General features: G+C 44.1%; 1 protein-coding gene across 4 annotated transcripts in view; it reads right to left on the bottom strand.

The window, feature by feature from the left end:
* Window positions 1-2,128: 2,128 nt before the first annotated feature.
* The window catches only part of MICAL2 (microtubule associated monooxygenase, calponin and LIM domain containing 2), a 222,237-nt gene continuing 209,123 nt past the window's right edge, over window positions 2,129-15,242 (bottom strand). For 3 of the 4 annotated variants that reach the window (XM_047823887.1, XM_047823888.1, XM_047823889.1), the window contains 3 exons: window positions 11,278-11,380; window positions 7,897-7,970; window positions 2,129-3,856 (listed from right to left, as the gene is read on the bottom strand). In XM_047823887.1, coding sequence (XP_047679843.1) covers window positions 3,672-3,856; window positions 7,897-7,970; window positions 11,278-11,380 — 362 coding nt within the window. In that variant the 3' untranslated portion in view covers window positions 2,129-3,671. The remainder of the gene's footprint in view (window positions 3,857-7,896; window positions 7,971-11,277; window positions 11,381-15,242) is intronic. The other variant, XM_047823892.1, reaches the window with a different exon arrangement.

The following is a 15,242-nucleotide window of genomic DNA, read 5'->3' as shown; positions in this document are numbered from 1 at the left end:
AAATCAAAGCTTTCACTGGAAAGGAAGAAATGAAATGGACACTGCCCTTGGAGGTGCCAGACCAAGCCCACATGAAAATGTTTTGATTCCTTCAACAGGAAACCATTTATTTTTGGTTCATTTCAGTATTTATAGCAGTGCCCATGTAACGCATTTCAGCCCACATGAATAGTTCCCAATTGTCAGAGCAAATTAATCTTTTACAAGCTACTCAGCAGTGAGGTTAGAAGATAAACAGTAGGCGAAACAGTACACGCTTCCCTGTACGTGAACCTTCCTATTACAATAAATTACATTTGAGCTCACCACATCCAATGACTGCGACTCTCTCTGTTCGTGTGGCAGTCCCGGCTGCCCCCTGCCACCTCTGCCCTGCTGAGGTAGTTCTCTGATCAGCCACCTGGCTGGGACATGCTGCCATTTTCAGTTTGGAAGGAAAAGCCTGTAAGTCTGCTTCCTGGGAAGACAGACACTGCTGAATTGCCATTTGCCTCCAGAATGCAGAAAACATCAATTTCATTGCAGCTCATCAGAGTTGGAAACACCTGCCACTTCCTTTCTCAGTCGCAATTAACATGCTGCATCTCAGCATTGATTGAGTCCAAGCAGCCTCACACTGCCAAAGTCAAGGTCTAAATGAAACAGTACAACCTGATAGTATTTTTCACAGTTTTAGAAACGAACTTATTTTCATTGCCAAAGAAGCACTACAAGAGTTGGGGATAAATGTCTTTAGACTTGAGATAAACATGAGTAGAATAGACTGATTCTTATAATGAAAAATAGTTCTTTACCTTTGTATTTATTTGCGAGTGGTACTTGTTTATTTTTGCAGTTATTTGGGGGCAGAGTGGAGGACTGATATTCTCCCCTAATGGAAGCTGCACAACCCCACAGGCATTCAGAGAATGTTTGTTACACAAATAGATCAACAAATGAATGCTTTGCGAGAGCAAGCTTCAGACATGTCCTCTTGATTCAACTTATGTAAAATCCTAAACTAGCAACTAACATGAGCCCTTTAGTTTAACTTAGAAGCTGTGTGAGACTGGCTATAAAATACGACCCGGAGCTGGGGCTTTATGTCTCGTTCAGAGTCCTAACTTGTCCAGCTTTGATCACAAGTATACTTTTATGGGACAGAAGAAGCTGTTTTTGCCATAATCCTACCCGTACTGCATAAAGAAACTGTCTTTCAAATGTACAATATTTTACACTTTGACGGTCTTAGAACATTCTTTATTGTGAATAGGAATGGAATTGTTCAAAATAATTCAACAGCTACAATATTTGTGTCATTTTGGAAATGTCCATGGAAATGGTTTTACGTGCTGGTAAAAAGTCGGCGTAAGTAAAAGGCTCTTAGGTATGAGTGTGTGTTTCAACCTGGCCACATAAGACTCAGCCTTCAACTCCAGAACATGGTCTTTGAAAGAGAAAATGAACAAATTGCCTTTCTCATCTATTAACAGAAAGAAGGTGTTTCTTGGCCCCCTCAGGAGGATCTTTCTTTTAGATGAAAATAGAACAAATCAAAAATAAGTGGCAATAAATTCTTTTGTATCAAAACAATCCAGACACCACACAGGTAAGCATCACGTTAAACATGTGCAAGTCGCAAGCAGCATGCTTTCATAGAACTGACAGAAAACACTGGGTTTGAACACTTCTAAATATTCTAGAATAAAAACAGAAGTTCTAGATCTTTTTCTTTAAATGAATTAAAATTCCTGAGTATCCAGAGTCTTATTTTAAATGCCTGAAGGCCGAAAATATTATTTTAACTATCCCCATAAATCTTTAATACTATACAACTAGCTCACTGCCCCAAACATCTGGGTTACTTGTATGTTAAATAGCTTATATACCGATACCCCCTAGTGCCAATAGATCTTCTCCAAGTTATAATACAGGAAAATCAGAATTGTGAGGAAACTGTATTAGCAATTTCCACCAAATATATAAATAAATAAGAAGAGGTAAATAGCCATAAATGGCATAGTTTTGACAGCTAGATAGATGCCTGCACATATTCCCCAACAGAATTCAGGCACTAGAAGATTTGACTCTTTTTTTAAAAAGGGGAAAGGAAGAAGAAGGAAGGACAAAAGAATTACAACCTTCGGAATTTGGTCTGCCATGGAAAGGTTGCATTTTAATACCGCCCAAAACATTGGCGCACTTGAGAAATCCAGTTACATTTCTGATTTCTGGCTTATCAGCTGGCCAGACTGGTGCACATAGACAGCACCTCACACAGCAGTGGTTCATGGTCAACATGAACTGAGGAGAGTTAGGTCTCAAGAGCCAACTGTTGCAAAGCACCTTTTGTTCAATGACACATTTACACACTTGCAGAAATGAGAGAGGCCAAACCTATAACAAAGAGTTCCTCAGTCTGTCTCTTGTCAGCAACAGGCTGACTCTTCAAAGAATCCCATTGACTGTAAACAATCAAATACTTTATGACAACAGATCACTATTTAAAATCTTTTCTTTGGTTCCCATATGAACCATCAAAACGACCCAGGAATCTCCTGTCAGTGCACAAATTCCATCTCCTGGCTTTCTTTTCACATTGAAAATGTCACTTAAAAAAAAAAAAATCCATGACCCAGTTTGGGATTTGATCACTGCCTTTGGTAAATGGGGTCGCTGCACTCAGCTCTAGGGTGAAGTCAGAAGTGGTTTTGTCCTTGTCCTGTGGAGTTCCCAGGGAGTCCCTGGAGAGAGCGCTGGAGACACTTCTCTTTGGACCTGAGAAGGCTGTCACCGGGAAGCCTTCTTCGCCTTGGATCACGAGTGTGTGTGTTTTCAGTGCCATTACCAACGGTTATAAAAATGCACTGGAAAATGATTCATTTTCGAGAAACACTTTTCACTGTGTTCCGGGGCCAGTAAGGAGAGGACTCTGAGAACAAAAGCTTTTCTAAGCCTGCAGTATTTGGTGAACACTGATAGTCTTGCCAGTATGAAGTTAAAGTTTGATTTCCTTCTTTTTTTTTTTTAAATGAAATTAAGGCTCAAATGTTGTATTAAACTCTCATTTCTTATGTATATTATATTAAGGCTTATAAATACAACTGGTAAATTAAATTCACCCTGGATTGAATTAACACCTGCTATATGAGTTATTTGCTTTATGTAATCAGTAATCTCAAGGTTTCTCCTCTTTCTCTGGAAACACAATTTTTAAATATTAACCTAATCTTTAAACTGTGGCTGCTTCTTTCTGACATTTGGAAACTGGTCATCCATGCAAAAAAAAAAAAAAAGGGCAAATATGGATATATTAATGAAAAGGCAGCTTTGTAAAAATCTTAAGATGTGTAACTCAATGAATTGGGGAGATAAATGATAAAAACAGCAGGAAAGTCGATCCCTGTGTCACTTTCCAGGGAAAACAATGCTGGTCATCTGCCAAGGTCACTTCCAATGTGAGACGTGCCAAAGTGACTGCCAATTCCCTAACCATCTTTGTCTATTCGTCATTATAATCTCTGGAAGGGTCTTGGGCAGCTGTACTCCATATGGGAGAATTTTAAGAAGAAATTGCAATAGGGCGTCACTTAAGTTCCACGTATGGCAAATCCTGCCAAAGGAACCGTGAGTGAGTGAGGTGTGCCCGGCCTGATCCTCAGCCAGCATCCAGGGCCAGCGCCTTGGGCTGCTCACGTCCTACTCAGCTGACAGCCCCTGGAGAATATGAAGCTTTCAAAGTGCTGGTCTTCAGCCTTTTCTTTTATGCGCTGTTCCTCTAAGGAGTCCACGAGTCTGTCCCTTTGTTCAATTACTTGCATCATCTCGCTGAGTATTTCTTGCTCCTCGTTCAGATCGCTCTCATCTTTCTGGCTCTCTAAAAAACAAAAAAACGGCAAGCATTGGGCCTCAGGTAACATTCAGGCTGAGGGAGAGATCTTGGCACGGGCATTCTTGATTGTTTCGGACTTGTTCTGTCTTCTAATTTCCATGGAGAAAACAAGGAAATGAATTTAACACCAGGGAACTCTCTCGCAGCCACAGATTAGCAAGGAGGGTGCTTTGTGCTGCAGTCAGCTCAGTTTTCATCTTGAGAGTATATACAAAGCAAACAGGGGGAAATCCCTTTGTAAGGAAAAGAATATCAGCCAGGCCCCACAGAGTTCTCCAGCCTCCCCTCCCCTGCAAGAAAAAAAAGAAACCAACGGAACAACAAGAAGGCTGTTTTCCCTAAACATGTCTGAACTACAACAAAGGAATCTATGAGAAAAGTTTCTAAACAAACCATCTGCATCAGGGGCTAGGACTTCAAAGTTGACGATCCTTTTTTTCTTTTCTTTTTTCTTTCTTTCTTTCTTTTTTTTTTTTTTTTTTTTTTTTTTTTTTTTTTTTTTTTTTTTTTTGTAGTTAATGACAAATTGCAGCCCTTTGAGGAGAGACCAGGCAGAAGCAAAATAAGGCTCTGGTTGGCCAATGGGATGGTGTCTCCAGACTGTGAACATGTTTTCTCTTTTGTCTTAAGAGTACAAGAACTTCTTCCTAATTGGCCTGACACATCCCATTGCCCCGGGGGACATAAGATTGCTCCAAAAGGAAGGGAAGGGATAAGAAACAGGTAGTAATGATTTTCTGACAATCAAAATAGATTTTAAGGCAGATTTAAGTCTTGTCAACCAGATTGTTGCCTTGGGAGATGACTTTATAAATACCTGAGCCCGTTCCCTTTAACATGCCAGGGACTAGGTGGTGAGCCTGATCCTGAAGCAAAGAAGGGCCACTGTTTCTCACATGAGTCTTAGTTCAGAGGATGGGGTCAGGAAGAAGGCATATATGACAAAAGGGAAAAAGAGAAACACCATTCCCTCGGTACTTCGTGTTTTATGGGCAAGAGACGATTAGAAGCAGAGGGTTAGCTCTAGCCTCTCTGTTCTGGGCCAGGAAACGTCATACCATTTGATGGGAACACCGGGGGCTCAAGGATTCTTACCCAGCCCCTTGTTTGGAATTCTGGGAAGAAGCCAGCTGGAAGGGTGCCTGCTGCATAAACATAGGGCAGTATGTGGTGGTTGGGCAGAGAAGGGTCTGAGTGTGGCTCCCCGGATCCCAATCTGCTGTGTGTGGCAGCCGTGGGGCTTAAGAGTGCCCACCAGCCCTAGAGCTACCAAAGGTAGCTGGCCAGTGAGCCTCCCAGAGGGCTCCCCCGCGATGAGGAGTGACGTGGTCCCACAGTGGAGACTGGACAAGCTGAATGGAGGATGTGCTGAGGTGAGCCTGAGTAAGCCAGGGACTGCCACCAGGCTCCAGGCATGCTGAGGAGTGGCCAGGCTATGGATGATGCCAGCCATATACCTCAGCTTGCAAATGCCAGCAGAGAGAGTGGCAGCCGGATGATGGGACACAGCTGGGTGGGGACTCAGTGAATCAGAGCAACCAACCCAGATACCTACTGCTGCGAAGTCACAAAACCTGCCTCTCCCTACTACCTGTCCTTAGGGAGGAAAGCAGAAGGAAAAGCTGGCCATCTCCAAGGCTGAACATTTTCATCCCAAAGAGACTAAGCATTGCTACAGGGATTGTTAAACTTATTGCATCAGACCGAGTCCACTAGAGAGGGATAAATAAAGTTCTTTTTTCTTTTTTTTTTCCTCTCTTGCTAACTAGTGGGCTAGAGCTTTTATGGAAGATTGGCTAAGGGGAATGAAGAAATGTATGATCCTCACTCCTTAGTAAAAGTTAAAAAAAAAAAAAAGGTTCAAAGATGGCTAATGGGGACTGTTGGTGGTTTTTATTTTACCATCCAGAAACAGAGCAAACTGAAATTTTTATTTGATGTATAAATCAGATATTATGCTCTATGGTTTTTTCTTTTTAATTAATTTATTTTTTAATGAACTTATTTAAATCCAGGTTAGTGTAGTATTGGTTTCAGAAGTAGAATGTAGTGATTCGTCACTTACATATAATACCCAGTGCTCAACCCAACAGGTGCCCTCCTTAATGCCCATCACCCATTTAGCCCATCCCCCCGACCTCCCCTCCAGCAACTCTCAGTTTGTTCTCTGTATTTAAGAGTCTCTTATGGTTTTTATCTGTTTTTATCTTATTTTGCCTTCCCTTCCCCTATGTTCATCTGTTGTGTTTCTTAAATTCCACATATTAGTGAAATCATATGATTTCTGTCTTTCTCTGACTGACCTATTTTGCTTAGCATAAATAATACACTCCAGTTCCATCTACATTGTTGGGCTAGATGGGTGATGGGCATTAAGGAGGGCACTTGCTGGGATGAGCACTGGGTATTATATGTAAGTGACGAATCACTACATTCTACTCCTGAACTATTTTTACACTATATGTTAACTAACTTGGATTTAAATAAAATTAAAAAAAAAAAAAACAACCCTGCTATACTTAGTACTTCTTGCTCCCCAGTCCCTGGTCCTGAGCGGTTTTCCTCCTGTGCAAACCTGATGCCGCACTCTCTCAACCCCTCTCTCTTTCTTTCCCTTTGTCTCTCCATGGAAAGGGTTCCCTGTCTTCTGTGGCACTGCTGTTTCTCTCTCCCCAAGTTCATGTCCATGCACCTTGTACCTGGCACGCTGTCTCCCTCCAATCATGGAGATCCTTCTGACACTCCATAGATCAATTTCCTGGTTGTTCCAAATCAGCTGACCTCAACATAGCTGTGTTTGAGGGAGGAAGAAAACCCAGAGTACCCTGACTTCTCACCCATCTTACTCCTACTCCTCCTATGATCTGTTAATCTGGGTATAGTCCAGTGTCGTTGCTCCTTATTTGATAATCAACACAGAAAAATAAAACATTCCTCCCGCAATGTTGGCTTGTCATCAACGGACTCATGCGAGCCCTCTGACAAATAAAAATGACGTATAACACTTTTATCTGTTCTATACAGTGCAGCCCTATAAAGATTTTGCTAGAAATAGAATTTTTTGTTGCTATAAAGAAAGTCCACAAATCATTACTATGTGGGAAGGAATAGGAGACCCTCTTTGGTAGTCTGTGCCTGAATCTTAGTCCTCTCACTACTTACCTTGAACATACTTTTTAAGTTCCGAGACTCAGTTTTCTAAACTGTAAAATGGAGATAACATGCCTAAGTAAAAAACAATCAAAGGTGACGTCTAATATTTGTCAGGTGCTTGCCCTACACCAGGCAACCCCATAGGTAAGTATGTTTGGTCCATGAGGTGTAAAGAAATTGTTGAACTTGTCCTTTTAGACCTAGGCCTAAGTGTAGGAAAGCCATGCGTGTATCTGGTCCCATGAACACACAGCCACAAAACGGTGTCTTACTGGGCTGCAACCAATGAATGCATAAATCAGTAGAGCATGTGAATTGAATTTATGTCAGCTTTCCCTCCTTTGTGGTGGAAATTATTTTCTCATTTGTGTTGACCTGGTTCGGCCTGTGCTGGGAAGGGTGTTTCCTGTGCCATCTATGGTGCCTGGCAGAACTAGGCCCGCCTTCCTTGGTGTTCCCAAAGCATCTGTGTCCTGGCCTTCATCTCATTGTACTACAAACACCAGTTTGCATGTTGGCCTCCCCGGTGAGACCACGAGGCAGGGGTGCTCTTCTCCTACTGCCAGGGCCCCCCTAGACTCTCAGCAAATACTCCTTAACTGAATAAATGGGAAAGCGAATGAATGATTTTGCTCTGTTAGCTCATGGGATGGAGTAAACTGCTGCCCTCATAGCCCAGGTGAACAAAGCCAGAAGCGACTTGCTGGGCAGGTGGTGAGTTTCCACCTGTCCAGCCTCCCGTTCTGCCTCCAGGCTGCTTGCACAAGACAGGAAGAGCGTCCCACTCTGGGATTTGCAGGGTGCTCTGTGCAAGTGGCTCTCGGGGGAAAAATGTCTTTAACAAGGGGCCCCAAACACGTCATCGTACTCACCCTCCTTGAGCATTTTTTCTCTTAATGTCTGTTCCAGTCTGCTTTGATGATCTTCCAGTTCTAATTCTTGGGCCCTGGAGATGAGAAAATGTTCAGACCTTGTAAAAACTGACGATCTGCCTAGAAATAGAAGCTCACTGACTACAGCTACTGCCTTCTTTTTTTTTCCTCATTAAAACTGAGGTCTTGGAATATCTCTAAACGGAAAGTTCTGCTACTGCTGGGGTCGCTGAAGGAGCCCAGAAGGACTGTTGGGATATGCCGAACTGGAAAGACCATGGAGCAGCTGAAGGTTGTGATGGGATCTCAGTGGGTGTTTGGAAGGCCACTCAGGCCGCCCTTTGGGGATGCATCATCAAGAAACGACTAGTATAATCCAGGAGAGAAGCAATGACAATCTGAAAATCTTTTCTCTTTTAGGGGCAAAGGGACTTCAAGTATCACCTCTAACAACTCCCAAATCCCTGATTGTGATAAAGAGCAAAACAAGGAAGAGGAGGCAGGAGAGAGCCATTGTGTCCATGTGGAGGCAATAAAATTCAGACGCTGTCCATCTGGTTGTAGGAGATGTGGAAAGAGGGATCAGGGATGCTTGGGGTCTCTGTGTTTCCACCAATAGGAGCAGCAAAGTCAAGAAGAGAAGGTAGTTCTTGGTAAAGGTCAGTTTGGAACTTCTCAACCCTTCAACGCCTGGGGCTATTCCATGTGTATCCCTCGTGTGTGCAAGGCGCCCACATGCCAGGCCATGTGTAATGTGGAGGTTCCCCAGAGCTTTGGGAACCCAACTCTGGAGTTCTCAGGAGAATGAGGACCACAAACAGAGGTCACAGGGATCAGAGGGGGTGGGTGAAGTCATGTGATCCCTCAGAGGAAGACTACAGAGAAAGAAAAATTTGAAGACAACGAGGTTGGAAATGCCCACATTTGGAAGTCAAACAAAACAGATATCACCAGGGAGGAAGCAATCAAAACTTTGAGAAGCAATTAAAACAAGAAATTCAGCATCACAGAAACCAGGAGGAGAAAGTTTTGAGAGAGAAGAGAGAGGTCGAGGGGATTCATTGCTACAGGGACATTGAAGAGGGTGAGGGCTGAGAATAGGTCCCTGGGTTTGACATCATGGGGCCTTCACTTGCACCCTACCCACGGCGTGCATGGGTATCCGCTACACTTTGCTATGCCCTGTCGTTGCTGCCCTTATTTTTACTACTACTTGGGTCAAGGTCCCTGCCGAGTTCAATATTCTGCCTTTTGTTATTGACCCTGAACTTCTCTTGGCCCGCTCTGATAGCCAATGGAAATGTACCACTCAAGCCTTCCTTTAAGAGAGAACTTTCTGGGCAGAGTGCAGCAAGCTGACTGCTGAGGCAGAATCCACTCAGTGTCATGTTGTGGCCACACTGTCCCCAGGCAGCTCCCAGCCAATGTCAGAGCACAACGGGAGTACTGGAGTTGGACTCCTCTGATGGCATCTCTGCTCTGGTTCTCCCTCTGGCCTGGCTAAGATGTTCTCAGGGCTGCAGGGCCATCTCAGGCTCCTCTGTTCAATTCCCTTTCCTCCCCTTCTCCTTTCACAGGTATCAGGACCAAAGAGGGTCTGTAGACTTACCTCTTACTCCCCCTCCTATTTCCCTTTATCCCAGTACATTTCTTGGACTTCCAATCTTGTCTTGGTATCTGCTTTCCCAAAGCACCCAAGTCGGTTATCCAAGATGGTTCTCTCTGTTCAACCAGGTCTTTTCTCTAAACTAAAACCTATCCTTTAACAGCTTAAACCATTCCTGCTTTTGTCTAGCTCACCTGCCTAAGCTTCCCTCTGGCCTCTTTTGGAGCCAAAGGTTCCCCCTGGCAGCAGACTAACTAGGGAAGCTGGTCACTAAGCAGCAACAGCAGCAGTCATTGACTTTCAGACTCTCACAGGTAGAGCCCATGCACCGAATGCTCCTTCTACAAACTTCCATGGAGCTTTTGCCATGTTTTCTTATTGCTAGCATGCTATGTGTTAGCATGTCTTTCTCCCCTAAAATCATGAGATTCTCGAAAATAGGGACTGTGGCGTCACTCATTTTTATTTCCATACTACCCAGCAGTTCCTGGCACACAGAATGTGTTGGATACATTTTTGTTGAATGAACTTTGTACTTCAGATCTGGTCTACAGGCAGACGGTATGGTTGGGGAAAAAAGGCTTTGCAGTCAGGTGGGCATGGATAAATGTTGCTCTGAGTCTCAGCATGTGTATCAACTTAAAAAATAGTGACAGAAAAAATAGTTACTAAGGAGGATGCTTTCTTCCCGGACTTTCCTTCCATGTCCCTGAAGCTCAACGAGTAGAACTCTTAGTCTCCTTCCCCAGTCTCCACTCCTACTCACTCTCAACCTGGGAGAGGTAAATCTGGGAAGAGACTAGGTGAACTTAGCTCACACCCTTTTTCTCCTGGGACTAGCCTGCCTACAGCAGACCTGTGTTCTTGATTACTCTGAGCCTTGCCATAGGTCTATGGCAAGATTTCTCAATCTTGATGCTATGGGCATTTTACTTCAATAGTTGGTGGGGGGAGACAGGGCATCCTATGCATTGTGGGATGTTAAGTACCACTCTTGGCCTCTACTCACTAGACACAGGTAGCACCTCCTAGGTATGACAACCAAAAATGCCTCCAGACATTGTTGAATATCCTCCGGTGGTGGGGGGGGGGGTTGCAAAATTGCCCTCAGTTGAGATACATTGGTCTAGGGTAAAAGTCTTGCCCCCAAGAAGCAAGTGGGTCCATTACTTTCTGTAACTACATAGATGAGTATGTCTAATTCTGGGGTCTGGTTAGTGCAGTGGGTTGAATGGTTACCCCCAAAAGATATGTCCACATGCTGAGTGACCTTCAACTCTTTCAGAGTACGATGACATCCACCTCTACTTTCTGGTTCTCCCACCAGGCTGCTCTCTTATTCAGAGAGGACAGCCAGAGAGGTCTCAGTCCTTGTATGTTAAAGCCACAAGGAAGTGGCCAGGCAGATCTCCCCAGCCTCTTCCCAGACATAAGCTTCCCTATTGCAGGTGTGTGACTGCAGGTGGCCCCCCCTCCCCCACTGGTCTCAGGGACAAGGATGGATTGAAAATACCTTATCCAAATGCCCTCTAGCTCCAGACCCATCACTTGAGGTCTGTTTTAGCCATAGGACTCCACAGAGGGAACAGACAACTGAAGATTCTCTGCACTAATGCCAGCATGATATGCAAGGCACCAAATATCAATTTGCCTCAATCACAATTCTGTATGCACAAGGAGAAAAATTCCTGGGACTTCAACCCGGGAGGGTGAGCCACCCCACTCCCACCCCCTTTGCTTTTAGGACTCGCTGTTATCTGTGTTGCCTTACTTACATGATCAGTAGCTCCGACTCATATCGCATTAATTTATTCTTCTCCAGAACCAGCTTAAACCATTCCTGCAAAAGCTGTGCTTCATCTTGTGTGCCTGAATCTGCTTAAGAAATCAGTGGCAAATGGGTTAGATTGGCATTTTTCTCCCCATGATCAACCTGCTTAGGAGCTACTTTGGTGGGCCATGTTTGTAGCAGAAAAAGTCTCAACAGGCGGCAGCCCCCCTGATGGCCTGTTGATGCCTCAGGTTGCAGGTGTGAAAAATAAAACCCACCTGTGCATGCTCTGGGGGCCGTCCTCCTGGACATTTAGGGCATGAATACTTCAGCTCCAAGGTTCATATAATCTCGATAATGTCCTGCCATAAATGAAACTTCTCCTGTCTACTGGTAAAACTTCTGTATGTTTTAACAAAAATTGTTTTAATATTTATTTCTTTTTGAGCAGGGGAGGGGCAAAGAGAGAGAGGACCCAGAATCTGAAGCAGGCCCCAGGCTCTGAGCTGTCAGCACAGGGCCTGACGCAGGGCTCAAACTCATAGACTGCAAGATCATGACCTGAGCTGAAGTTGGACGCTTAACTGACTAAGCCACCCAGGTGCCCCAAACTTCTGTATGTTGATGCATCAAAATCTCCACGAAAGAAAACCCTAGTAGCTCTGCTGGTTACTATCTCCTCCTCCTTCTCTTTCCCCAAATCCAATGATTACTGGGTGCTCAGGTGAGGTGTGGCTCCCTTCATGGGGCAGAGAAGCTCACACCACATTTAATTATAGAGGAGTGGTGACTGGCATCTTAATTTTTTACACAAAGAAAAGCCAAATGATGGGGAAAAAAGTTACTAGTTTTGAGTCTCACTGGGAAAGTTCTATTCATATCTTCTTATAACTTAGGTTATGACCTTTATTTTATTTTTTTTTAATGTCGATTTTAGAGAGAGAGGGAGAGAGAGGGAGGGAGAGAGAGAGAATGAGTAGGGGAGGAGCAGAGAGGAAGGAGAAACAGAATCTGAAGCAGGATCCAGGCTCTGAGCTGTCAGCACAGAGCCTGATGTGGGGCTCGAACCCACAAACCGTGAGATCATGACCTGAGCCAAAGTCGGTCGCTTAACCAACTGAGCCACCCAGGCGCCCCTAGATTATGACCTTTATTAAACATAAGAATAACCATGAGAAAAACTGATGCTGCTTTTGGATGCACAATGTTAGATGCCAAATGTTTACATAATAAAATGTTAAAAATCTAAGCATATTTGAGAAGCAGTAACATGGAGATGGCTTTTTAGTATTTCACCCTGAAATGAGAACACAGGCTGTATTGTGGCTCATGGCCATTCTAGAAGGATTTATACTGGAGTATCCCATAGGCAGAGGGGAAAATAGTGCAGACAAAACATACGTGTGACTTTGAGCCTTTGCTTCTTAATTGGTTAAAATGAACAATAAGATACACAAGGAGGGGCACCTGGGTGGCTCAATCGGTTCAGCATCCAACTTTGGCTCAAGTCATGATCTCCCGATTTGTGGGCTCGAGCCCTGTGTCAGGCTCTGTGCTGACTGCTCAGAGCCTGGAGCCTGCTTCGGATTCTGTCTCTCTCTCTCTCTCTGCCCCTCTTCCACTGTCTCTCTCTCTCTCTCCCTCTCTCTCTCAAGAATAAACATTTAAAAAAATATTTTAAAAAGACACACAAATAATAGAGTAGTGAGAAGCTACTATTTATTATGCCATATTATGACTGGTGATTACATGCCAGTCAGTGGGCTCTGTGCATTATATGGGACATCTCATTTATTTTTGTATTTTTTTAATGTTTTTTAATTTATTTTTGAGAGAGAGACAGAAAGGAAGCAGAGGAGGGGCAGAGAGAGAGAGAGAGAGAGAGAGAGAGAAGACATAGAATCCAAAGCAGGCTCCAGGCTCTGAGCTGTCAACATGGCGCCCAACGTGGGGTTCAAACCCACAAACCATGAGATCACGACCTGAGCTGAAGCCAGGTACCCAACCGACTGAGCCACCCAGGAACCTCAATATATGGGACATCTCATTTAAACCTCATATGAAACTCACCAGTAGATTCTTTTATAATCACCACTTGATAGCTGGAGAAAACAGAGGTCTAAAAGCTCAATTTTCCTAAGCTCACAGTTATTAAGTGGCAGAACCAGGGCTTGAACCCTCGTGAGCTTTATCCTGAGCTTTTCACTTCTTTGTATCACTCCCCACTCCCCCTCACTCCTTCCCTCCTTCTCATAGGCTTGTAGGGCAAGTAACACACCTGACACGTTGCCCTGCTCGTAACAAGTCATTCATAAAAATGAGTTCCCTTTCCTCCCTGTCTTCTTAACCACCTTTTTGTTGATATGGACATTTGGGTCCGGAGAGATTCATGTGTAATGCACCAAATTATACAATTTAGGGGAAATTGGTACCACAAGGCAGATCTGGACTTCTGAAGAATGCATCCATTTGTCCCTTCATGCATAAATTCATTCGCTCATCCAATAACACCTACTTATTGAATAGGTATTGGGTACCGCTTTGGGTAATGGGGATACAGTGACAGATAATGCTACATGTGATGAGAAATTTGGAGATAGTAAAGCATAAGGCCTGCCATCTCTCTTTATTATTTTTTCTAGAGAATCTTCTGGAGCAGATGGATTTAAAGAGCTAGAATAAAATAGAACATTAGAAAACTCTTAACCACAACTAAGCAGCATAAAAGCACTCTGGGAATATAGAGAGGGGAGGGTTTTCCCGGTCAGGATGTGAGGTTGGCTTTCCAAGAAGTGTGGTGCTTGAACCGGGGTGTTGAAGAATGGATAACACTTGGAGAGGAACTAATGAGGATGGGAGAGGACATTTCCAAGAAGATGCAATGTCAGCAAAGACAAGGGGATGGAACAGAAAGTGGTAGAGACAGAGATCAGGCAGGACTAAGGGGACATGGCAGGGCAGAGGGCGAGGTCTGGGAGTGTATGAGCATCTCATCCTAGAGGTCCCTGAACGTCATGCTGAGACTCTTGTACTTTATGCTGTAGAACACAAAAGGACACTAAAGGTGGTTGAGTAGCATGATCTAAGTGAAGTTTTAATCAGGAAGGATTAAAAGAGGGGTGGGGAGAGAAATAGCCAAATGTTATTCTTCCTTAGGTGTCTTGGATGACAGGCAACTGGGAACTTGCAGTTCAGTGGGGAACACCAACGCCGCACAGCCAAATAGAAGATAATGTGCCCCTTGCTATGGCCACACAGACAGAAATGAAAGAATAAGGTATATAGACCAGAGATAATCTATAGCATAAAAGTTACTTTACACTTGGGATCAAACTTCCACTCTTGCACCTCCTACCATGTGGGCTAAGAACACATACTGTAGCCTCCCTGAGCCTCAGTCTCCTCATCTGTTATGAAGATACAGTGGGATTGACTGTGTACACAAAGACCTTAACCCAGCCCTGGCACACAGTTTAAGCTCAATAAATGGTAATGGTCATTATTCAAATCATATGACATAAGCGATGAAAGAACCTTCATGGGTAATCTGTTCCGGGGATTCCCTCTACCTCCTTCCCTCTCCAGCCTCTGTGATAACTCTCCATGTGATGGTGGAAATCCCTGCGGGGCTCTGTACTCCAAGTATAGAAAACTTCTTTCCATTGGCCTTTGATGGGCTGGCCACCAGCTGCCAAGTCCAGTTTTGCCTCCATGGGAAAACAGAGAACACTTAACACTCAGAAGGCATTCAGAGTGCTCTTTTGTCAGAGTCAACACCCCTAGGTCATTTGTCATTGTGTCACAAGAAGGCTGCCCACCTCCACTTGCCCTCTGGTGTTCCAGGATGCAACCTGAAGACAGTCCAGAATCAAACAAAATACCAACAGTTCAGAGGGGAGAGATCTTCTTGCACCTTTGTCTGAGCCCTGAGGGTTGCTGAGGTCTTTGGGCAGCTGTGTCTTCACCGGG

This window comes from Prionailurus viverrinus, chromosome D1, assembly GCF_022837055.1.
Source record: "Prionailurus viverrinus isolate Anna chromosome D1, UM_Priviv_1.0, whole genome shotgun sequence".
Lineage (NCBI taxonomy): Eukaryota > Metazoa > Chordata > Mammalia > Carnivora > Felidae > Prionailurus > Prionailurus viverrinus.
The sequence above is the reverse complement of the archived record's forward strand: the minus strand, read 5'-3'. Positions and strand labels throughout refer to the sequence as shown.